General features: G+C 45.0%; 1 protein-coding gene across 1 annotated transcript; it reads right to left on the bottom strand.

Moving 5' to 3' along the window:
• Positions 1-1,577: 1,577 nt before the first annotated feature.
• LOC131289607 (potassium voltage-gated channel protein eag) lies at positions 1,578-24,260 on the bottom strand. The gene is made up of 18 exons (XM_058318900.1): positions 24,182-24,260; positions 19,986-20,106; positions 19,642-19,754; positions 18,754-18,885; positions 18,083-18,088; positions 12,998-13,104; positions 12,284-12,427; positions 11,281-11,377; positions 11,044-11,198; positions 10,737-10,928; positions 9,817-9,975; positions 8,873-8,945; positions 6,855-7,054; positions 5,208-5,358; positions 4,731-5,040; positions 4,416-4,620; positions 2,645-2,935; positions 1,578-2,471 (listed from the first exon to the last, which is right to left on the bottom strand). The coding sequence occupies exons 1-18, from the start codon at positions 24,258-24,260 to the stop codon at positions 1,578-1,580; spliced, it is 3,429 nt and encodes a 1,142-aa protein (XP_058174883.1).
• Positions 24,261-24,476: the final 216 nt, after the last annotated feature.

The following is a 24,476-nucleotide window of genomic DNA, read 5'->3' as shown; positions in this document are numbered from 1 at the left end:
GTGAATAAGGACAGATTTCAACAATGGCAGGCGTAATGAACGGATCTAAACTCCATGGAAACCATACGAGCAGCGCTTGGTTCTGTAGGCTGCAGGCTGCAGGCTGCAGATATGCCGAAGGCCGCATTTGCTAATCTTCTCTAAGTTAATATTCAATGCCACAATTACCAGAGGGATCCTATCAACGGTCGCCCCGTTTGTTTCGCCTTATCAAAGAGTTTCTTCTAGCTACGCTACCCAACAGTGTGTAATAATGGGGACAGCCCTTGATTGCCATTTCTCGAAGTGTTGCACCTCTGTTTTTCATTTCACAAACAAAAGTCATCTCTAGTAGCAGGCCGTGCCGTTAGATCTATCCGTAAGTAATAGAAAGAGAGATAGAGAGAGAAAAAGACAGCGGAAAAAGGTACTCAGAAAGTCAACAAAAGTGTATCAAAAAGGCTACCCGAAAAAAGTCGGCATGCAGGTGCTTTGTAAATGCGATCATTCCATCCGTTATATCTTTATCCTTGCTCAACCACACACGTTGGTCCTAATTCCGCTCCTACTCCTAAATCCTTATCTACTCTCTCGGGGTGTATCTATTTAGTTTTTGCCTTACCATACCTTACTTACATCATTCGACTCGTACTATCATGCAAACGCTTATTTTAAACCTCTGTCCTCTCGTATCTAACCTCGAACACCTGCTACTGAGAATGTATGCGATCATCCTGGAACTCCAGCACTACGACGACGCTCGAACCAAACGAAAGAAAATGTGTCCTATCAAACTTCAGTGATGATCAATCGCTCTACCTTAAGATATGTAATATGTTGGCAATAGTATTCTTTTTGGAAATAATACCCATCCCTCTAGCCACCGTTCTTGGCGAGGCGAGTGTGTTGAAGGTCCAAATCGGCCAGAATGGAGCCACTACCGAATCTAATTCATCTAGCGAACCTGAATGGGGAGAGAAAGGGAGGTGTGACGCGTTGGTGGTGTTCCGATTGTCGCAGTGCGGTTTCCGTGCGGGTATAAGTATAAGAACCAGTGTTCGCTCTACTAACGAAACTCTACGTTGGACAAAACCGTACCAAACAGAAGTCCCTAATGACAGAGTCTACCTAAGCTTTTCAAGGAATAAATTGGTTGATCGAGTGTTTGATTGTTTGTTCAAGGTGGAGCGTGTTTGTGTTTGTTTATTTTTAGTGTAAATGTAAAAAGTGAAGCAGAAAAAAGCTTAAGCTCCAGCGATCAGCAGGTGTTTACTAGAGCAGACGGTAGATAGCGCAACTCCTAGCTCCAAGGCAGCTCCTGCGAACGCTCGCTGACGGACCTCAGATAAGCGTCTCACGGGAGCTGCTGCGTGAGGCAGTGTCCACCAGAGGGTCCTCTGAGGTCGCCCGAGCGTCGCCCAGGTACGTCGCGCAGTAAGCATCAGAGGCAGGCTGGCAGAGCGTTGCGCAGGAGCGCTGGGAGGAGCGCGAAGGCGTGTGTAGTGCTGCTACAGCTACTGGTACTACTGGTGCGGCGTCTACTACTGGTGCTCGGGTGGAGCTTGCTGGTCCGCCTGATGGCGCAGCAGTATCCGGGGCTAGAGAAACTCCCGCTTGCGCGTGGCCGTCGACGACGACGTCGACGGGAGCTCGCTGTCCAGCAGGCAGGCCTGCTCCGGGCTCTGACGGGGCGGAGCCGGCGCCTTGCGGCTCTTGGAGCGCCGCTTGCGCAGCAGGAGCGGCCCAAGCCCGTTCCCACCCGGACCGCTCGGTGCGGCAGTCGCCGGACCAAGGCCCCCTAGTCCGCCCACGGCCGCAGCGGCGCTGGCGGGCACGGCGGGACCGGCCGCACCGGGCACCCCGGGAACACCGGGGGCACCGGGGGCGGCCACCACCGCGCCAGTGGGCAGATCACCCGGCGAGCTCTGGCCGGACGAGTCGATCTGCACGCGGCTCAGCAGCTCCGTGAGCAGATCCTCGATGCGACTCATCCGTTGCGCCATCCGCTGCATCTCCAGGCGGACGTCGACCTTCATGTCCAGGACCGTCGCAATGAGGTCCCGCTGGGCGAGCGTGGACGGCTGCTCCCGCAGGCCCGTGTCGTACGTGTCGGACGTCGTCGACCGGGACTGCGCCATCTCGATCTGCCGCTCGCGCTCCAGCGACAGATTGCGCTCCAGCTGGCGCTCCCGTTCGCGTTCCCGCTCGCGCTCCCGTTCCCGCTCGCGTTCCCGTTCCCTGTCGCGCTCCCGCTCGCGCACCCGCTCCGTCGTGGCCGTGTCCAGCAGTCGATCCCGCTCCGTCGGCTGCCGCTCCAGTGTCGGCGGCTTAACCTCGCGCTCCATATGCACCACCTGGCGTAGCTCGGCGGGCCTCGGTGGAGCTGTCGTGGTGGGCGCACTGTGGTCCACCTCTCCGCCCTCGTCGATCGTGTCCTGGCGGGCCAGCGTAGCTCCGGGTCCGGGCGACAGCTTCGGAGTCTTCGGGAATATCTGAAATGGAAGCAGAGAAGCGCGCAAAATGTTAGACTTTACCGATTTTTCATCCCGTCGAAATGTCGGGTGTGCGCTGAAGAGTGTGCGTGTCCGTCCCGTGGCTGTACGGATGTGGTCCACCCCGGCACGGGACGGAACACGCAGCATGGAGAGGGGGGAACGCGAGCTACCTTGTTGCCTTGACCGCCATTACTACTCGAGCTCGAGCTCGCTCTACCTTGTGCACTCTCACGTAAGCTTTCGCGTGCACTTAAACTTCTAGACACGGCTACCTTTGTGCTGGTGTCGCTGGCCGAGTCGACGCTGGAGCTGCCGAGCAGCCGGCCCCACTTGCTGGCCCGCGGCCCCTTGGTAGCCGACGGTGGCCCGGACGAGGGCGATGGCGATGGCGACGGTGATGGGATGGCGGCGACGGCCGTTAGGGCTCGCGTGTCCTCCGTCAGTGTCAGCTTAGCCGGCAGCTTCGGCGACAATTGGTAGAAGAGAAAATGAAGAAAAATACACTCGGCATAATCATGTGTGACCATCGGATCGGTTCGGATTGGTTCTCTCGCATAGCATTCAGTGGAAAACATAACTTGGAAACATTGAGGATGTGGAAAAACATCGAAGGTACACAAACTAACACAGATTCTAAGCGCAATCCATTTTGAGAGAATGTTTAATCTAGTGTTTGGAATGGAAAAATAAAACTTAAAAAAATAGAATTAAATAAACCAGCAATGATATTACACGGAAAACAAAAAATGAGACATTGATAGGGTCTCAATTGAAAACATACATGCGAATCATGTACAGAGCTCTATAGAGATTTTACTTTTATCATTCTATCACAATTTTCCAATTTGTTAAAAGATTTTTTGAGGTGAATGATTCTTACGTAAATCTATTCAATGACACCTTTTGTTAGAGTGTCATTCTTGCAGTTTTAGTGGCGATTATGGAAGTAACTTACAGAATTGGTAAACTTCATGACAAATTTAAACACTAACATACTGATTCTATTCTGTAAAGGGCAAGTTAAATTCGCTGAACTTAAGTAAAGTTAGTTTGTATGAAAATAAAATTAAAACATTTTAAAACATAAACATTTTAAGTTTCAGGTTTAATTGTTTTTGGCAACCATAAGTAATGTTATATTTTGAAATGGGTTTCGTGAATTTTATATGTTTTTCCTTGTTCCAAGTCACGTTCGTTAACACTATTTTGTTCATCATCATTTTGGAGATCAATAAAAATAACAAACTTTTTGCCTTTATATTAATCTTATCAAGTATATAACTTAAACTTGTATGTTAGCTTCAAAAGTACAATATAAATAAGATGCATAGAAGAGTTAATCCACTGGATAAACTGGTGGAAATAAACAAAAAAAATGTTATGTATTAATTCCTGCTACACACGAATGTTTTTGTTCGTTAAATAAAAAAATATTAAAATCATAACAGAAATTCTTTTAAAAATTGCCTATTAATTAAATTAATAATTTTGTAAATAATGTGTTATAATAATGATTTTATGTTTGGCAACTTATTTTTACTTGTGACGAACATATTGAGCAAAATATGACACAATGTATGAAAACATATTCTTAGGGAGAAACTAAACCAACATAAACTAGGAATGCAACTAACATCGATTTGCTAATTGGGATATCGGGTCATGACAGGAAGAAATGCATTTCAAACCACACGTTCTTTTTCATGGTATTCAATCAGCTACGTCCTACAAGGAAGGAACACAAGGGGAGAGTATAAAAAAACCGAACTAAACACATGAACTAACGGAACAGATGTGCGCTGTGTGCACTGGCATTTTTCTTTAATCAGTAGGAACTACCGGAAGCACATCGGCACCGGCACAGTTAAGAGTGAACTATAAAGTTTGAGGGTGTTTGGTTGGTGGGATGCTTTTAGAGTTTGAGTGTGTAGCAATATTCACCTTTCCTTTGTCTGTATCTGTGTCGCCCTTCTCAACGTCGCTTTGAACGGAACCAGTTTGGTCCTTGGTTCCTTGTGCATTTTGCTGAGCTCGTCTAAATTTTGAAAATATTTTTCTTACCAGGTGGTCCTGACTAGAGCCCAGTTGGGGTTCGTTCTTCCGCCGCTCGGCCAGCTCCTTCTCCCGTCGCACATCGGCCACTTTCCTGCGAAAGGAAAGAACGTACCGTCAAGTGGAGCGCACGGTCGACCGACCCGGATGAACCTGGAGCAACGATGATGCAGCACATCGGCTCCATTCTGCCCGGACACTCACCTAAAGATTAATCGATGTCTAAGGTTGTACGTTAAAACTAGATTCCGCGCAAAACTATTAGCAAAAGCCTGATAAAAATCTAATACTTCGAGCAGCTTGTCTCGTTTTATCGCATGTAAATCACAGTAAGTTAACGCCCGCACGTTCGCCGCGCTCTGGCCGACGGCCGAGTCCTTCCAGAACGAGTCGCCGAATACGTCGCCCTTGCCCAGGATCGCCACCACCTCGTCGTCCTGTATCACCTCCAGGCTGCCGGTGACGATGAAGCACAGGCTGTCGATGCTCTCGCCCGTATGATAGAGCAAATCGCCTGCGGACGAGACGCACGGACCGATCGGAAGCCACAATCGTATTATTTATCCAAATTTGTCAGGAAAAGCCTGGAGCCCCCGACCCAAAGGGCAGCCGGAAATAGGCAATCGAAATGGCACGGAAACACGATCAACCCGCGCGGGCATCGGTTGTGGGGCTACTCACCGGGTGCAGAGTGTGACATGCAGAAGTGCATCGCCAAGGCCCGGAGGCATCCGTCGGATGCTAATCGGAACGCCGGATGCTCGTTAAATACCTTCCGGTTCAGATGGACGCAGATGTCGGCCTTCATATCCTTGGGGCAATAGTTTAGGACCTGTGGAGAGGGGAGCAGCAAAAGAGAAAAATTAAAACAACCGATTACCGTTGGACCCGTCATGGCCGGCCGGTGAATGGATCAAAAGTGGGTGTGCATAAATTGAAACCGGCGCTCATAAATCAGTACGATGTTGGTTTTATGCACAAATAAACTTTGGGGGAAGCTGCGCGCTATTTTTGCTTCCGTATAACCTTGGCAGTTATGTGCAGTAAAAACTTATGTTTACTTTCCTACTGGGTGAATAAGTTTGCTTTTACTTTTTATCATTTACCATTACTATGCTTTTCTTTTGTTTATCCTCTTACTGACACAAAACGGTTTGCAATTAAGTTATTTTTTCTCTGCGAAGGAGTGAAATCTAAGAATTTCACAAAAAAATAATTACAGTAAAACTTCGGGTATTCCAGGTATTCAGGGCTTGAATTTTGGAAAATCGAATTCCACGGGGAATAGGACCTACAAATTTATATCTCACATTTACGTTTACAATGCAAGATGTTAGTTGAGCAAAAATATCAATAGAAAAACCGTTATAAACAAAAATTTAAGTCTCCCCGGATAATCGACGGGGTACTCTATGATTTGAACTTTCATCAAGATTCATACAACAAACAACTGAAATCATTCATGTCTCAGTTCAATTAAATTTGCCTTTTTCAGCGATAGTTCAACATCCAAGAAAAAGAATCAAGCACATAAGTTAAACTTGACTCATAAACATGATAACGGTAACGATTTGTAATTTTGCATTGAATATCACAGTTTTTACCTTCGATTGAGCAACACATATTTTAGTTTAAGGTTTTTTTGAGATTTTTGTTTTTGGTCCGAAAGCGAGCGCATGAAACACGTAGTGCAATGTAGCTTTCCAAACATTGATACCTATTTTGGATACACACAATCTTATCTGATTTTCAAACGGTATACATTTAGGTTCATGCAAGATATCCATTGAAATCACACCCAAAAAAATTGGAACTGATGCATTACGAAAATGACGAATTTATATTTGGTCTCGTTTAATATAAGTTCGCTTTTGTTTGCTTACAGTGCAGATTTCAGTAATGGATGCTTAAAATAATTGAAAATAAGCTGAATTTAAAACACAAGCCGCGCCCTAAAATGATAATTTCCTACCGTACGTTCCGTTCACGTTTTTTTAATCATGATTAACGATAACAGATGAAACATACGGTTGTCAACACACTGTGTGGTACACTATCCACACCCGCAACCTCCCTGTTCGGCCAGTCGGGTAAACAAAATACACTTCTGCATAATTTGGTAAGCCTCACTTAATTCTTAATGGACATGGAAACGTGCGAAAACCGGTCCGTAAATAAAACCGTCGAAACGCTGCTCCGGCCGCTGGTCTCTTTGGCCCTCCCGTGAGATTAATAAATGCCGATGGGCACGATTCGCCAAATCGGTGCAAAACGTCGAAGCCGGATGCTGTGCGGCGCTACCGGTTGGGCTGCGAGCAAACCACCTACCTTGTCCGTGTCCAGGCCCTTGGTCATGGCCCATGTTGATACAACATAGTCCATCACGCGCTCGCTCAGCGCCTTCGGTACCTCGTGCAGCTTCATGAACTCGCGCACATTGTTCAGCATGTCGTGGTACTTCGCGGTGGCCGACGTCATTTGCTGGATGATTGTGGTCACGTGACCGAAAATGGTCGCGTACAGGAGTGCTATTGGTGTAGGGAAGCGGTCAGAAGGGTTTGTGAGTTGCGGCGGTGGGGGTAAAAAGAGGACGGTCGGGTGGACAGAAAAGGACACGGATACACGATAAGCGTTGGTACGAGACCATATCTCTCGGGCCCGTCAAATGTAGTGGTCGCAAAACGTAAAACCCGTAACGTACGAGGGTGAGGTCGTAATGAACTGATAGGTAAATTTTAGCAAACCAACGAAAAACAAAAATGGTAACACCATTTTTGGGGCACATAGCCAAATGAGTGACTACAAATGTGTGCCTGTGTGTGGAGTGCGAATCCATTGCACATATGACAAACGAGTTCGGACACGAAGAATTACCGAGCGAGCTTTGAAAGAAGAGCCCTCATTTTTAAAACCACATAAACTGGCTTTAAATATTAAAATACACACATTCATCGTGCGCGATGGATTTAGTACGGATTAAATGACTGGGCATGGTTCCTTCCACCCGAATTAAGCTCGCACTAGCGAGCTCTTCCGTACACACGGAGACATAAATATACACAAACATATATATAAACAAGGACATTAGCTCACGCGTGAGAAAATGTTGGATGATAATTTTGTTAGTTTTCCTTGGAACAAACTATGATGACTACCGTTTTGGAATTTCTAGCAAAAACTACAGGTTCGATTTCCGGGTTTTATCTAGTTAAAGCTGATGAGTGGATTGTGTCGTGAAACGGAAGGCACGAGCAACGAACGAGGACTTGTTTTTCCACAACACAACCACAAAACATGTACAGACAAACACACACAAAACAGAAAGAGTTGTGGCGTTACGTTCGAACCACTATCGTGTATTGCTAATGATCTGCGGGGTCGAAACAAATGTAACTCAAATGTAACAAATGTAACAAATAGAAGCAAAAGTGAATAAATAATTACATTGCCAAACAAAACTAGATTATTTCAGACAACGAATGGACATTGGATGCAGCAAATATTAACTGAATGATTTTCAACTGGAAACCGAAGGAAAAATATTTCTTTGATTGATGACAAGCACAAGAAATAAACATTTAATTATTTCAAATTTAAATATAAGATAACCAAAATCGAGCAGTCGAAAAGAATGTGATACAAAATGTGTATATGAAAGAAAATGGAGAAAGTGAAAACACCCGTCCAGAAAACAATAAATCCAACCAAATCTGCAAAGAAGATTAAACGAAATGCATAACGGTACAGAACACTGCAGAACCACGCAGCGATACAGCAGAAGGGCTTAGTGGCGGAACGGGAGCTTATAAGTAGATAAAACGCGAGCGTAGCCCCGGCCAGGAGCTAGTCTAAAAGTAAGGCCGACACCAGGAGCGCGGACTCGGGAGTTTAGTGGACAGGATTAGTTTGGCAAATGGAACCGTCCGCGAAACGATTCATCTGGATGGTAAACGGAGCGGCTTAGGTTTGGAGATGGACGTTGGAGGGACGTTTTTGTTTTTGCTGCTTTGTTTTGAATACGTCCTCACTGTTTGCAGCTACTGGCCCCCTTCAGAAAGGTGCTACGGTAACGACACGGAACGAGCCTATTTGTTTTTGATAAAAATGTCCCCAAAATACCGGTGAGCCTGTGCTACTTGGGTGTGGTCGGATGATGATGATGATGATGATGAAGAAACAAAATATTCGCGTCCTCATGTAAATGAAAGATAAGACTAAACCCGTGAGCAACAAACAACAATTGGAGCGGTGGTGAACGTAAACGGTAGACAAAAACAAAACCAAAGCTTTGACATATACAGAAAACCAAACAACAGGACGTGGCAACGGAACGTAGAACACTGCACCTGCAATTATCATCATGCAGATAGTGAATACCTTCTCGTTGTCCGTCTCGGCTGCGACATTTCCAAACCCGACCTACATAGTGGGGGAAGCGGGAAGCATTTTTGGGTAAGTTAAAAGATTTCCGAAAGAACAGGGAGAAACAAGGAAAAGTGCAAGTGGGTGGAAAAGGAAAGGCGAGTGGGCATATCCCGAGCAGAAAAAATGGAGAAAAGAAAAAGAAAAAGAGAAGAAGAGTGACAGAGAGGAAAAGGGATTAGTTTAAATGAACCACTCATCATTCTCTCGTGCAGCGTCGTGTCCTGCCAATCCGGATCAGTCGGGCAGGACTCGTAAGTGCGGTCTGTCGGTCGGTCGGTCGTTTGGCGATCCGATGCCAATCATCACCCGGCCCGGACCTGTGGATTTTGCTGGTCTGGAAATAGAAAAACCTTCGAAAGGCCCCCGAGGTTGCCATGTTTTTGTGGGTGGAGTCCAGTCAATGGAGGGGAATTTGGCTAAATTTCAACTCAATTTCGAACACAATGCCATTGTGTGTGGCGCATGGAATATCCTCCAGGGAGAGCACGATTCAATTTGGTCAATAGGCACACACACACACACACACACACACACACACATTGGTTGGGTAAACTTTTCTTCCTTCTTCGAGCCGGAGTTACGTTCCGGTGCAGGACGTTGATGTCTATGATCGATGGCGAAAAGGGAGGCCCCCTGGCAGGTGGACAGTACGCTTCAATTTAGTACCACAATCGAGCTTCCTGCTGGAAAACCCCCACGCAGCACCTGGTGAAAAGCATCGATGGTGCGGGGGAAAACCCGGTCGACCATGCCGCACGAGGTAGCTCGAACCCTCCGGCACGGATTTCGGGCAGCTTCGGCATGGGTTCCGGCAACGATGGGACGGGCAACGGCTAACTCTGGATCAATAGTTTAATTTGCTTACCGATGTCATGCATGTCATGGTGAAGTACAACGCTGTAACGTACATCGTTTTCCGCGACGGACCGTTCACCAGCTCCGGTGCGTTCGACTCGTTCGACCAGATGTACGAGTACGGGCTCTGGGTGACGTTCGCCAGCTTCCACAGCCAGCTGTACTGCACCTGCGGGTAGATCCGTAGCGAGGGGAGGGAAAGGAAGAGAAAAATGATCAGGCTCACCAAACGAAAAAAATAAATCCCCATTGAATGAGTGCAATTCAGGTGGTTCGATTGAAACGACATCAAACACGACAACGTGTTCGAAGGGAAGCGAAGCGAGCGCCTCCATTGACGTTTGGGTGGGTGGGGGGAGGAAAAGAAGTAGAGAACGGACGGATGGTCCCGAGAGTGCATCCACTGGTTCGTGAAAGGGAAAATTAAACGCTGTCCCATGAATTGATTATCCGATGTTCCGTGAGTTAGGCCCGTGTTGAATAGGGCATTCAAACGCATCCAGAATGCTCTTTATCTCCGTCCGGTTTGCATCCTTCGGTGTCTTTGTGTGTTTGTGTACAACATGTTGGAGCATTTTCCCACACACTTCCTGCTCCTATTCCCCCACCTCGTCCACCGTAGTTACGATGCACTTCGGTCGTCCAGGTGCACTTATTTCCCGTCCGTTAAAAGCAACGAACATGAACCACTCGAGGACCCCTGTCTTCCTCCCTCTCTCTCTCCCATCCTCTCTCCGGCTCCAAGCACTACCGTTTACGGTGGGGTGGAATTAATTTTCTAATTTCCGCCCATTTTCGACGGCCATTCACGCGAACCGCAAGGCCATTCCGCCGAGCGAACTGCTGAGAGTTGCGACAGGTGTGTGTCGATGCGGCGGTGGCAGCTGATGAGTTAATTGTCCTCGGCGAGGATGCGTCTCCCCCACTTACCCCGTTGTCGGCATCGCTGCGCCCGATCGAGTACCAGATGCAGGCGAGCCAGTGCGCCACCAGCATGTAGAAGCACAGCAGCAGTATCAGCATGGCCGCACCGTACTCCAGATATCGATCGAGCTTCCGGACGACTCGGCCGAGCCGCAGCAGTCGCACCACCTTCAGCGCACTGAACAGCGATCCGATACCCTGCGGGAAGGTAAGTGTCCGGGGAAGATTAGTTCGACGTTCCTACCTCCGGACCCGGAAGTGTTTCCGGGAGTAACCGAAAGTAGATATCCACAAAAAATAAAACGCCACTTACATCCTCGTCGTGGTCGAACGCGTTGAACACGTCGTATGGGAGACAGCTGAGCAGGTCGATGATGAACCACGACTTGAGATAGTTCATGCGGATAACCTTCGGATCGCTGACCACCTCCCCGCCCGGCCCGACGAACGTTGTGTGAAAGTTTAGCACTGTCGAAGGGCAGAACAACAACGGAACTGGGGTTACCGAGAAGGCCCTCACTTGGAAGTACCACACAGGGAACCCACTTACCGATGTCGATGAAAAATATTACGTCTACTATCGAGTCAACTACCAACAGTGAAACATCTTCCGACGTCTTGTTCTTGAAGGCTACGTTGTATGGTACCTGTCAGGTGAAATGAAGTACATGTATCTGGTGTGTCAACGAATAAATGCTCAAGTTCAAGGTAAAGCTACAAACGCAGGCATGGAATTTCCCATCTACTAAGAATGAAAAAACAGGGCGGTTCGATTTTTCTATTTTGAAGGACGCTTCAAAACAGATGAAGTAATACAAAATTTATCAAAAAATAATACTCTTTTCCTATTTCAATGGTTTGCTATTGATCGTCTTTCATTGAATTGATTTTCAGACATGTTTTCTGTTGTCATAGAACTACAACGAGGATGCTCTCATATTAAAACATGTTGAGAATTATAAATTGCAAGTGAACAAAGGCAACAAAGCCCTCATTGAACAGAAACATTTGAATCACTAGTATGATTTTATTGTAAAACAATTTATCTAAACTTCAATTTCTGATAAACAAATGATTTTTTCAAGATGCAATTCAAACAAGCTTTCTATGCCAAACATGTCAAAAACATTGACTGTAACGTATTTGCAAGTATCGCTTTGGCTCATTTGAAGAAATTTAGAAATTTAATTTAGTAGTCGTAGTTAGAACTCGATGTGTAATAATATTTTCCTATTGTATTTCAACTTTAGAAACAGCAACTATAAAATAATTTACGTTTTCGGTCGTTTAATAAATCATTCAAAAAGATTAAATCTATTCTGTTTACGTTACTAACTAGACGAAAGTATTGAAAAGGATGGCTTGCAAGAAGTCATTAAATTTTAATACTAATATGAATATTTTATATCAATCTGCTCATCTTGATATTACATGAATATTTTGGATTATGAATAAATTTTACATGACTCCATTTTATCAGCTTAAAATGAGCACATTTAATGATAAAACGGCGTTGTGATGTTTGTTAAGAAATGCAATTTACCAACACTTACCATAATTGCAGTATAAAATGTTAAACACAATATCACCCAATCCCAGATTGCTTTGAATGCACAATAATGCAGTAGTATATGCGGCGGCGTTTTCGGCGCTTCCTGACGATACTGTGGCATAACATCGGCACTTAATGACATCATCTAGGTGAGATAAAGGAGGAGAGAAGTGGAGAAGTAGAATAGCTGATTAGAAGATCCATTTAAAAAAAATGGCATGTTACTGAACTTATATCCAAACTATTCCTCGATTTGGATGTGAAGTCCGTTGACTGAAAGAAACCTCACCATCAACCACTCAGTCAACAACCACCACACCAATATAAACTCCTACAACACAAACAGACTAGGAAAAGAGGATTCTACCTTCTTCTTCATTTTTAAATCGAAAATCACCCCCAGCCACAGCAGCTATGCCAGGAGCCAGGAGGTTAGCTAGGGACACATTCTACGAGGATGATTTAAAATTAAAATTGTACTATAAAGTCGAAGCGCCGTGATAACAAACATCTGAATAAGTAATGGCCGATTCCACCATCTCCGCACGGTGGGAATGGTGGATGGTGGTATTCGGTCGATGGCATTATCGCGTCGTCTTTGCTTGCCTTCCTCTTTATCCTTTACCTCCGCAGCGAGTCACAAGTCGTTTGCTACCGTACGCTACTCAAATCGAAAAATTCCGTTTCAGTCGAGGTGCGAGGACTTTATACTTACATGAGCTAGATTTGATTGCTTAGTAGGATCCTTTAGCGTAGGCAAGTGTGCACTGAATTGACGGCTTCTGGTGACCGAGCGAGCCAGCTTGGCGAATTTCGACAGACCTGGATCACGGAGCATCCACCCCCCGGTAGGCGTTCGGGGAAGTCGGTAAGGTGGTGAAAAGTTGGGAGAGAAAAATGACACATTACACATTACGGTCCAGCGAGCGGCGGATGTCCAACATCGGGGACATCCATTTCTTTTTTGTTTTACATGTACGCAGTTCGGTTGAACCTTTTACAGGCGTGTTTTTTTCTTTTTCTGGTGGGAAAACAAACAAACTGTACAAGCAAGCCTGGCGCGTATATGAAGGTGGTGGTAAAAAGTGGCTTGAAAGACTGGAGGTTTCGGTGAAGCTGGGTATGCTACGTGGGACAACTTTGTACTTTGTGGTGATGTTATTTATCAATGAGTGAACGCTACAGCAGATGGCAAAGTCGTTGTCGTTCAGATGACAGCAAATGTTTGGCGGATAGATGTCGATTTAAATTTGGACTGCTTTTTACTCAAATCCCTGGAAGATCACAAGTGGAAATAGAATCTACTAATTTTAATATTTGATTTGTTTGATCAAATAAATCCTTAAGACATGTGACTCATTATTTAAAACATGAATTACACTCTTTACCATTAATATTTAAAGGAAGATTTTTGATTAAAATCATATGCCAAAGTAACAATTTATTGAGGTACTAAAAAATTTAAAATACAAACAATACCCAGAACATTCAATAGCGAAAAATAATATGCCTCGGAGATTAGTTGCAAATCACATTGTATTTCCACGACATTTGCAAAATCGTATGTGATTTTAGCGTTCCTAAAGATAAATAATCTCACAAATCAAATATATACATTTTTTCTTTTAAATCGTGATGTAAATGGAGCGTCTTTCGTGATCATTTAATGATTTTGAAGTGTTCAGGATCATAAACCAATTTATTTTATTTCGAGTGTGTGAATGTGTAAGCTTGGATGGCTTTTTAAATCAATTCGGTTAATTTGGTTAATTTCGTGTACAAGCATCGCGTGATGCGATTTGCAAAAATTAGCAGCATATTCTAGGTAAAGAATTAACGTTCTACTGAATCGAAGCAAAAGTATTCTACCCAACAGCAACAAAGTATCGTTACCATGAAAACAAACAACGAAAACTTCAATAAAACACCTCCAAACACCGTCGCCTGCAGCAGTTGAACAGCTCTTAGTAACTGTCGATTCCATAACCAGGTGTGTTTTTATTCGTGGAATCTGGCAAACTTCTCTACGAAAAGTTCAAAGATGGATAATACCGTCTGGCTGATTCAGCTATTTTTACACCACATAATCGTATTACCGAAAATATGCCACGCACTTACGCGACGATGCTTCTCTATTCGGCTCTCGAAAATGTTTGCGTGGGTTTAAATGGTTCTAATCTTATGCCCACCCGGTGCGCAGGAAATGGAGCATTTTCGCGAGAGGTGGAAAATCAAAATTCATATGAATTCAATTTTCCCCGAAACGCACGACGGGCAGCCCACATCCGTTCGGGTGGAGTTCGCACGAATTCATAATTTGCCCTTTCGGCGAGAATCATCGAAAGAGGAATACGTCCGATTCGTGGGTTGAACTGAAACGATTCCTGCTACTAAGGCACAGTTAAGGATAATCTCATAATCCTGTAATTGTATTCGAATATCAGTAGTAAGTGCTCGCGAGCGCAAAAGGATGCTGGAGCTCACCATCCGAAACAACTACTCCCGAATGGCAGCGCGTCAAACATTTGCAAGCTCATCAGCAGCTTCCGGCTGCCATTAAAAATGAACACCTCATCTGTGCCGTGGAAGTCCACCCAATATTCTCCTCTCCGTTTCAGAAGCTTCAACAAATTGCTTAAAAGGTTTTCCACATATCATCGGTTTATGGAAGCAATGGGTTAGTTTTCCCGGTTGGGCTTCAGCGCGCGTTGGGATTTTCATGGCAATTCGAACCCTGTTTTGGGTTGCCAAATCCCGAACGGTGTGGAATATACGGCGGAGGCGATGGTGGCGATTTCACACGCCCGGAGCTTTCGGATCCTTTCAATAATTCCATAACGGCCTCGTCGGTTGATTCGCTGAAAACACATTTCTCTCAACAAACTAACAGGTTTTCCTCAATCACGAAAAAGACATCCCCCACTGTTGGCCTGCTGTGCAAGCAGTCTGCATTTCACCGGCTCCATCAAAGGTGGCGAAAGAAACACCATCCGGAGCCAACCAGGCGACCTCTTCAACAGGCTGAAGATGTTCCACCGTATGACGTTGTTTAACGTTTGGTTGTTTGCGGAATGGTTGTCAGTTCGATGGCACGAAAAAGAAGTGTGATTGGTACCTTTCCATCGGCCTCGTCCGTCGGGGGTGAAGGAAGGATGTCCTGGGGTGGCCATTATGCCGTCAACAATCGATATATTTTATTTTCTGTTCGTTTCTTGTTCCTTCTTTTTGCCTGCCAACGCCGGATTTTGAATTTCGACGCTCGACTGCGGCGACCCGACCGAGCTGACGGGTCGTTAAAAAAAGGGAGCAACCGAGCCATTTGGATAGGTTACAATTTCCTGTTGATCGTGGCAATTGGCGCTGGCAACCCCGCTGCCACTCAACACACACCCACACACAAACACACCCCCTCGGTGCCAATCGTCTGCCGCACAAACTGCGGTTCACGCCGCAGAATCGAGGCAATTGGGAAAACTCGCCGGGGAAAACGAGGGGAAATCGAGGATTGCTTATTCAAATTTGATTAACAAAGAAATCAGGCTTCCGTTCTGGCACGCTCATCGACACCTTCGCTTCCGAACCGTCCTACTTCTCCGCCGAATAGAGGGGGGGTGGTTTTAACGATTCTTATGGTATAGCATCACTCTTCACCGGTTCGGGCGGGTGAGTTGCATCATTCCATTTTCCTACACGGAACGGATGATGCCGAAAGGAAGTTATTGAATGACGGTGGTCGGTGTGAAGGAATGGAAAAAAGGCACTCATACAAAATAGAGCCGCTTTCCATCTAGATAAATCCTTGGCTTTCCACATTGTGAAAGAATGATCGATAATCAAATAAACCGCCGATGCAACAGTGTAGATTGAGTTGAGAGAGTAACTTGTTTGCGGGAGGTTATCACTATGGCAATAGAAATTAATAGTTATGTGGGAGTTATCTTTATTTATAACTCTATTTAATTCTATGCTATAATACGTTAATATAAGCGTCTTACATAAAGATACAAAAAAAACATAAATGAAACTTAGTATGTTTTCTTCGGTTTCTTTTCATGTACTTGGCAATATTCACCAATACAAAACAAAATGGAAACCAAAATATTGAAAAATATTATAAAAAGTAATTGCAAAACAGTCAAATGTAATATTGCATCAATCATTCTGAAAAACAATGTGCAACTGATAGCGAAACGAGTTATCCTTGCACGTTTCCTGCTCCGTGTTTCAACAGTTCGACAGCTATCGGTGGAAAACCGCAATTCAATTCGCAGCCGCCCAAAAGTCGGTCGAGTTTTCACGATTGGCGTTCCTTTCTTGAAGCGTTAGTACAAATTTAACGACCATCCGAGCAATCGAATGTTGACTTATTGCCAATACGTGGTGGCGCGCAATTTTCCCACGGCGGAAAACTTGTTGCTACGCGCCCTGACAACCGTGGCAGGCGAACGACGGAACACCCATACCGCGAAACACCCGTCGGTGCAACAATCACATTGCGGAATCCAGTCGGAGCCGGAACTGGTGGGACGATTCGCGTCGAATTCAATACCAATATGCGTTGGGCTAGGGATGAACACAGTTGGGCCAATCGGGTCGGAAAATTCGCTACCACAATCGAGGAATGGCTTCCGCGTTTACATTGTTTATCGAGGCCGTTTACGTGACTGCACGTGACGTCGTATCGTTCAATGTTGGTTTTATTTTATTGTAGTTTTCTTCTTATACCAACTCAAACCAAACCATCACAAGTCACAGTTTTGTTTTTCTTTTTCGTTCAATGAATTTCCGGTCGTACGCTGGAAGATTTATTTATTTGTCCATTTTAAATGCTTGATCGTTTTCCAAATGCTGAAACAGCCGAAACGATGGAAGTAAAAGCCCGACTGAAGCCATATTTTTTATGTTTGCCACCATCTTCTGACAATGTTCCAACGTTTCCCTCACGATAGTTTCATTTGACAGCCAGTCGGTAGCTTCCCTAACAATAACTGAACACGAAATAGAACCGTATTCTCGGGAAAGTTTTGTCACCAGTCAAAAGTCAAGCACCGACGGAAGCGTAAAACCCCGTTCGCTCAAAAGGTACGTTTGGCGAAAGTTTTTCCTGGTTCGTATTTCTTCAGCAACAGGAAAAATAAAGTTCAAATGTCACGCAGCCCACCACCACAATAGGGCAGAAAATAAGCTGACAGGATTAATTTATTCGACCGTGCGAACTCAATAGTTCCATATGTACTGGAAAAGGAAATTTAATGTCAATCGACATTTATGATTGAACCTGTTGCTGTTTTAAATTAAACGATCTTTGCAGACAAATGAAGCGTACTCTTTGTAGCTACTCATATAAGTTACCATGAATAAATAATAAAATTAAAAAAATTTAAGCAATAGTATATCAATCGAACGTTACTACAGCAGAAGAAAGCACAGTTTGGAAAACGTGTGGAACAATATAAATTTTGCTTTACATTACAAATTTAGACGCAAGGAAAACTTCATATTTCTTTTCTAAAATCGAATCGATATTCCCAATTATGGTGAGAAGATAGTGAAAGAGCAGATCAGCGGAAAAGAAAAAAATAGTACTACAGAGCGAGCGAGATAGAAGAAAGGAAGACAAAACCAAATGCATTACTGTTGAAGATGTGTCAAGCAACGGCAGTGGATATAGTTGAGATGCAAGTTAGCGGCAGACAAGAAAGCGATTCATAAAGAAAATTCAACGAAAGAAAAATCGTCCTAGGGCGCCGAAAGTGACCAGCGTTGGACGGTAGGTAGACGGTGAAAACTAAACACTTACCAAGAACTGTTTGCATAGAAAGAGTGTGAGGTACCGAAAGGTGAGCAAACCGAAGCCAAGAAGCAGCGAAAGGGTCACGGTAAAGGAAAGTTCAGTTAAGACGGCCACCATTGAGCGGAAAGAGTTTGAAATTGCAACACTCCTCGTGGGAAATGGATTTGTTTGTAGAAGTGAAACACAAAACGGTCAAAGTAAAAAAAACAGCAAACAAACACTAGATAGAGAAGTTGAGAAGAGAAAACAAAACGTGGAAATGAAAAATCGAAGAGTGAGAGCGGAAACCCGAAGGGCAAAAAGGGAAATGGGAAACTTTGCGCAGCTTCAATTCGACATCGATTGAGCAATTTCCTTCCAATTAAACGGGATGATAGTTTGTTTTGCTTCTGTGCTTCGGATTCGATCCGTTTCCCGCACACCTCTGGGGACGTGTTTCGTACCCACTAGAGTATGTCTTCGTGTGTACGATTGTGTATGTGTGAGTGTGTCTTTGTGAACGAAGAAAATGTGACAAGTTTAAGAGAAAAAAGGTTCTTCGGAACGCCTGCGGCGGAGGAAAAACGTCGCGTGTCCGAGCACGTCCTACGACGGGGAGCGTTTTCCGTTCGACTTATGTCCGCGGCAACAGCGAACCACAGTGGGTGGAGGTGGACCTGCTGCATCGTATCGCTTACCTCCTTTGGTGTCCTCGCTGTCGATCGGCTGCTTGAGCGCGGTGATGTCCCGGAAGGTCAGCAGGAACAGCACCACCAGGTCCCGCTCGTTGCGAATCGGCGCAACCTGCAGCAGCAGCCATAGCGGGGTCTCTGTGTCCAGGCCGGCACGGGAGAGAGAAGAATAACATTAGCTGTACACACACGGTACCGAAACCGGGGTGTGCTGTCGGGAAAATCGGGGAAGGGGGATGGGGAAACTTGTGGAATTGTGTTGGAAACCAACGGGCAAACCATTAGCGCGGTGTGTGACGGCTAATGGTGATAATGACACACACACATACACACAATCTGGGTTGGTCTGGTTCGCTGGTCAGCTCCTTACGTATGCTCCCGGGAAAGCCGATGGAGATTATCGAAATTCCGCACACACAAGCAAAGGCCCGGGAATCGATGCCAGGGCACACTTTAAGCGGGCCAAGAAAATCCACCCAAAGGCGGACGTGGACCTACTTCGGGCTGATTTTAATAGTCATCGACCGTGAAGGCAGCCGACCGGATCGATCGATGTGGCCCGGATCTCACCTGGTGCACCGGTGGGTACTTCCTGCCGCCCCCGTGCTCCCACCTCTCCCAGGGTCACTCCTTGGGGGGAAGTTCATTAATCATCGCAAATACGTCGCCGGTATCGATCAAAGCACCGTAATTGGATCAAGCGTTGAGCCACCGGCCAGCGCCATCATCATCATCATCATCACCACCTCCGGGTTCGCCTCGTAATGCCTTGGGCGACACAACAACTACGCCTACGCCGAGCGGTTTCCTCGAGGCCCGCGGCTTCCAATCGGCGCCAAGGAACGCGGGAAGGGGGAAGGGCGGCAGGAACATTCGGTAGCGGATGATACCTACTGTTTTTCTTGTAGAGCAGCACCTCGAACTGGTCGTGCTGCTGGTGCTCCAGGGCGTACTCCACCCGGGCCACCGTCTCCTTCTCCGTCAGCTCGCCGTACATGAAGCCGCACCTGCGATGATGGGTGGAAAATGAGAAAATCGGCCCGTACGAACGCAAATCGGATTCCGGTTTCGCGCGATCGGATACGAGCGGACCCCAAAGAAAAAAATACACCGCAGCGTCCAAGACATCGGTATTGGGGTTTTGTAAAAAGAATCCTAATCGCGCGTCGGAAGGTGCCACCGAGGGGTCACGTGTACCCCGTTTGGCTAAGCTCGAGGACTATCTGCTCCACACTCACCTGCACGACTTTTGCATAACTTCCGCTCGGTTGTAGCCGCTAATTTTACAGAAGGCCTCATTGCAGTACACGATGGGGAAATCCACGATTTGAGCGTTGGCCAGCAGGAAGGAACTGTCCGCTAGAGGGAGGGAAAAAAAGAAAACATCAGTGACAAGCGGTCGGAAATTGGAAAGGAAGCAGGCACGCTATGCAGCTGGATGACCCCGAGCCATGACGTGGGGAGGGGGTTTTGTTGCCGCCGTTCGATGCCATCTTGGGGGTGTTTCGATTTTAAACAAGCTGTATTTTCTTTTCTTCGAGCTCGAACAAGAAACACGATATTTGCGACCTCGTTTAGTTGAACAAAAAACCAAGCACTGGTTTTTGCCTATTGATCTTTCACCAGCTCGGTTCGTCCTGTTCGGATTGCGTGGTAAGTTGCAGGTCTTCGTGAGCGCCAGAAATGCGCTCGAGGCGTAAGCAATCGGAAAAGCATTTCCTTATGACAGGCAGATCTATCGGTAGTGGGTTGCCTCGAACGGGGTTTCAATCAGCCTTAGAGACATGCAACGGAATTTCAGCTGACACACGGTTAACCCAGTCTAAATGGGAATGGAACTACGAGAGTAATTATAATGGATCGCTTGTTATGATGATTGAATAAATTTATTTTAAGCAAATTTTAAATTTCAACTTAGAAAACATCATTTCAGCGAAAAAAATGTATGACTCTATTTTTACTGATTAATAAAACCACAAAATGTGGTAACGGTTTATGTGAAAAAATTCTTGTTTGCTTTCAAAACTTAAAATAATTCTTGTAACATTTATATAAAAAAAAATTAATGCTTTAAAATCCTTCGTTTAGAATACACTTATAATAGACGAACGTTAGTTTTCTTAACAAACTGTATAATCTATCAATGTACAAACAAACTCAACTCAAACCATATTTCAACTCCTTAAAGTATAAAAGGTCAAATTTTCAATGTCTCGAATTGTAGTACGGTAATGCGAGGACATATTCCTTGCATGGAAAACTATTATTTTTCGTAATCCTTAAAAAAAAAATAACTCGCATCTTCACAGATTAATTTTCTACCCCCTCTTTTACTACAAAAAAAAAATAATAAAATGATATTCAAACTGTCACATAGCTATTGAAACAAAGATTTTTAAGAGCACTTTTTACCACGCGTTATTTAAAACTGTGGCGCCAAATGGCCAAAATGGTTAGGTAAAATGTATCCCGTTAATAATTGATGAATTAGAGCTGTTTATCGAGACATTATATTTTACAGTACACTATTTATAATAACTGAATCAAAGCTGGTTTCACCTCAGATAAAAAAATCGCATATGCAAAAAACTAACAATTTTTAGTTAGTTTAGTTGGGCCAGTGCTTTTCAGAATAAGTTTGGAAAACTAGAATGTTTTACCAAATATTTACAGCAGTGCATTTTGTCGCACATTCCCAATTGATGAGGATGTTTTAATTTTTGTCCCCACACCTAGAATATACGGTTTCTGAATCCGATTCTTATCAGTATTCGTTAAGTTACATATTACGGTTTAATTTAGTTAAAAAAAGGTGGTTAATTTTACCCCACCGGGGCATCTTGCCACACTTTCCCTTATGTGCTGTAACATAACCTGCAAAAATGTGTATTTATTTTGTGTTTAAGATCCTTTTGATGAAATGGATCACTACAGAACGTTAATGTTTGACTTGGTCTAATGCGCTCATCGAAAGCTTATAAAAGCAATTTTTCTGCACGATTCGGTCACTTTGTCAACATTTTTCAATCATTTGTGGGTATCACTGATGTTGAAGAATTGGACAGCCACTTCAAACAGTTTTAGTTTCCACTTTATGCATTTCTCTGTTCAAAACCATTTATCGAATATCAGTTTCGATTGACCAATGACGAATGAAAACATGAAATCGAAATTAATACGACAAAAAAAAATTAACATGATTCCCCGACAATGCGTTCAACAGGATCTGCCTTCGTTAACATTTAACAGGACTTCCGTAATCGTTCCCGAGTAGCACCGTCTGTGTACATTAATGAAATTCCAATTGTGTAACACACCATTACTTCAATGTCATAAAAAGGACACCGGGTGCGTGCCGCAGGTGGCGGTAGACAGCCCAGCCCAAATTCCACATCCAGCAAACCCACGCTGATATCGGAAATCAACCGAGCATTCTTGAGCGCCGGGTTGATTGATTTATGCAAAAACATTCACAACATTCAAGTGCTCTCCAGCGAACGGTTTCAGCACCACGGGAACTTCCGTTTGTTGCTGCTGCCATGTCTTATGTTGATATGTTTGTAATGATGATGGAACGCTTCGTTTCGCTTCGCTCCGTTCCTGTCGCCGCCTGGATCGGGAAAGAGTGCGGAGGAGCAATTTTCCCAAGAAAACCTCTCATTGATCATAAAATGTTGATTTGCTGGTCGGAAACATACCGAAACGACGCAATGAACGCTATTCTTTGGGACGGAAATTATCATCCTGTCATCGTTTGAGTATTTCCAGGCACCGAGAGGGGTTTTATCTTGTTTTTTTTTTATATTTGCTGACGTGGTTCCATGGACCTGAGATTGAGAATGGTTTGCCATTCTATTCGGGACCCTTCTGAGAAAACGGTTTGAAAAGTCAAAAGTACATGGAGTAACTGCTCCTGCGCTACGAAATTTCCCTTTTTTCACAGTTTGTATATTTGAAAGTTATATTATTGTTTTGAATATCATTTTATTTAATCTATAAAGAACATATTAGCTGAAAATTTTCATAAAAAATTCACCATTTCATAATAAATTTATCATTACGTTAAGCTTTGCAACTTTATATTAAATGCTCATCAATGGAAAAATCACTGTTACAATGTTTGAGAGTTGAAAAATCTACCGCTCCGAAAACCAAGTTTTATCGTATGAATAAACAAGGAAAACTTAGCCAAGTTTAACTAGATGTATTATTGATAAAAGTTGTAACATGTATATGAACAAAATCATCAATCATTTTTGAATTGTTGAAATAATTTAGTGACTGAAACATAAAAACCCCTAAAAAGTGCCGAATAGAAACAACACAAATTTAGAAAACAAACTTGTCCATCGTAAGATTTGGGTAACCCGACCTTTTCATCCAAACCTCATACGACCTGTCAAAACCTTCCCGATGGAGTGTAATTCTTGGGGAAATAATAACTGCCAGCTTATGCCAACGGTGCGCAATAAAGGAAACTCCATTAACACCCTAGAAGTGTGCAGAAATAACTTCTCGCTTCGGATCCCGAAACCCGAAGAATGTTTTATGGGCACCGAATAGTTTCGGGTGTCAGCTTGTTCCGAAGCAAACTTTCTTTAAAATTGGCACACATTCCTCCACCCTCGAGTTCCCCCCCTTTGCGAAGCCTATACCCGATCCCGGAAGAAAGTTTCGATTTGACAAAAGAAACATTACACCTCCGATTTGAGGGTTTTCGGAAGCCAAGCTTGGAGCCGGGCTGGCTGCTAAGCTGTTTGTATGTTGAGACAACATTTGCCCGACCAGTCAGCAGTAAATCCTGCGGAGCCGGAGCTTCTTGGCGTCCATTCGTCACCTAAACAAACAGGGTGTTCGCCCCGGCAAAAAGGGTGGTCGCGATCCGAATCTAGCTGATCCACTTCCGTAAATAAGTCCGCTTGCCGGAACGATCGAACGATGCGCTTCGCCGAAAGATGCAGCGCTTCGGCAAACGGGGTGAGACAGCACAAACAGTGGTGTGGTTTGTGCTCCTGCGTCAATCGTTGTTGGGCCGTAAATGCGCTTTCCCAGGCCCCACTTTCCCACATCGGCCGGAGGGGGAAAAACGCTGACGCGCATACATTTCAACACAGCGAACGCATAAAAACGAGGGAGCTTCCATTTTGGCTACCTCCGCTTCGCTTCTCCCCCCTGCATCAAACGGCAAACAGTGGCCATTTATTTAGGACGAACATATTGACCAATGGGTGACGCCCTGCTGCCTAAGCTCGCATACCGCCCGCCGCGCGTCGGTTTCCTCCGAGAAAATCATTACAAACCCACCGCCAGGCAATCCGATGCGAGTAAACCGATGTCGCTGTGTGCGTGTCACAAGGGCGCACGTTACAAGGATACGAGCTAGTAATCAAATATCCCGCCACGGTCAGGATATTCACACGCTGCTGATACTTACGCTGCGAGTTCGATCGCCGGATAATGTTTTCCAGAAACGTGTTCTGGGGAGCGACAAGCCCCCGCCGTCCCCCGGGCATCGTAGGGCGATGGTGGGCGGCTGCAGGGGGGATGGACGGGCGATGGCTTACGGGATGGCGGTGCTAGTCAGCGTTGCTGGCCCGGCCCGCCCCGGCAGGCGGCTCCACTTCGCGCCACGGGTTAAAGCGAACCCCACACACTGCTCCGAACGATGCAATCGGATTCACTTTATCGATTCCGAACCGACAACCTTCGAACACCTCCCTGGGGGGGGA

Source organism: Anopheles ziemanni, chromosome 3 (assembly GCF_943734765.1).
Source record: "Anopheles ziemanni chromosome 3, idAnoZiCoDA_A2_x.2, whole genome shotgun sequence".
Taxonomy (NCBI): domain Eukaryota; kingdom Metazoa; phylum Arthropoda; class Insecta; order Diptera; family Culicidae; genus Anopheles; species Anopheles ziemanni.
The sequence above is the reverse complement of the archived record's forward strand: the minus strand, read 5'-3'. Positions and strand labels throughout refer to the sequence as shown.

Excerpts from the sequence above, each read along its gene's own strand:
- LOC131289607 (XM_058318900.1), bottom strand. The coding sequence starts at position 24,260 with ATGCCCGGGGGACGGCGGGGGCTTGTCGCTCCCCAGAACACGTTTCTG. Across the intron at positions 20,107-24,181 it reads CCGGCGATCGAACTCGCAGC|CGGACAGTTCCTTCCTGCTG; the intron begins GTAAGTATCAGC and ends CCCTCCCTCTAG. Across the intron at positions 19,755-19,985 it reads GTTATGCAAAAGTCGTGCAG|GTGCGGCTTCATGTACGGCG; the intron begins GTGAGTGTGGAG and ends CCATCATCGCAG.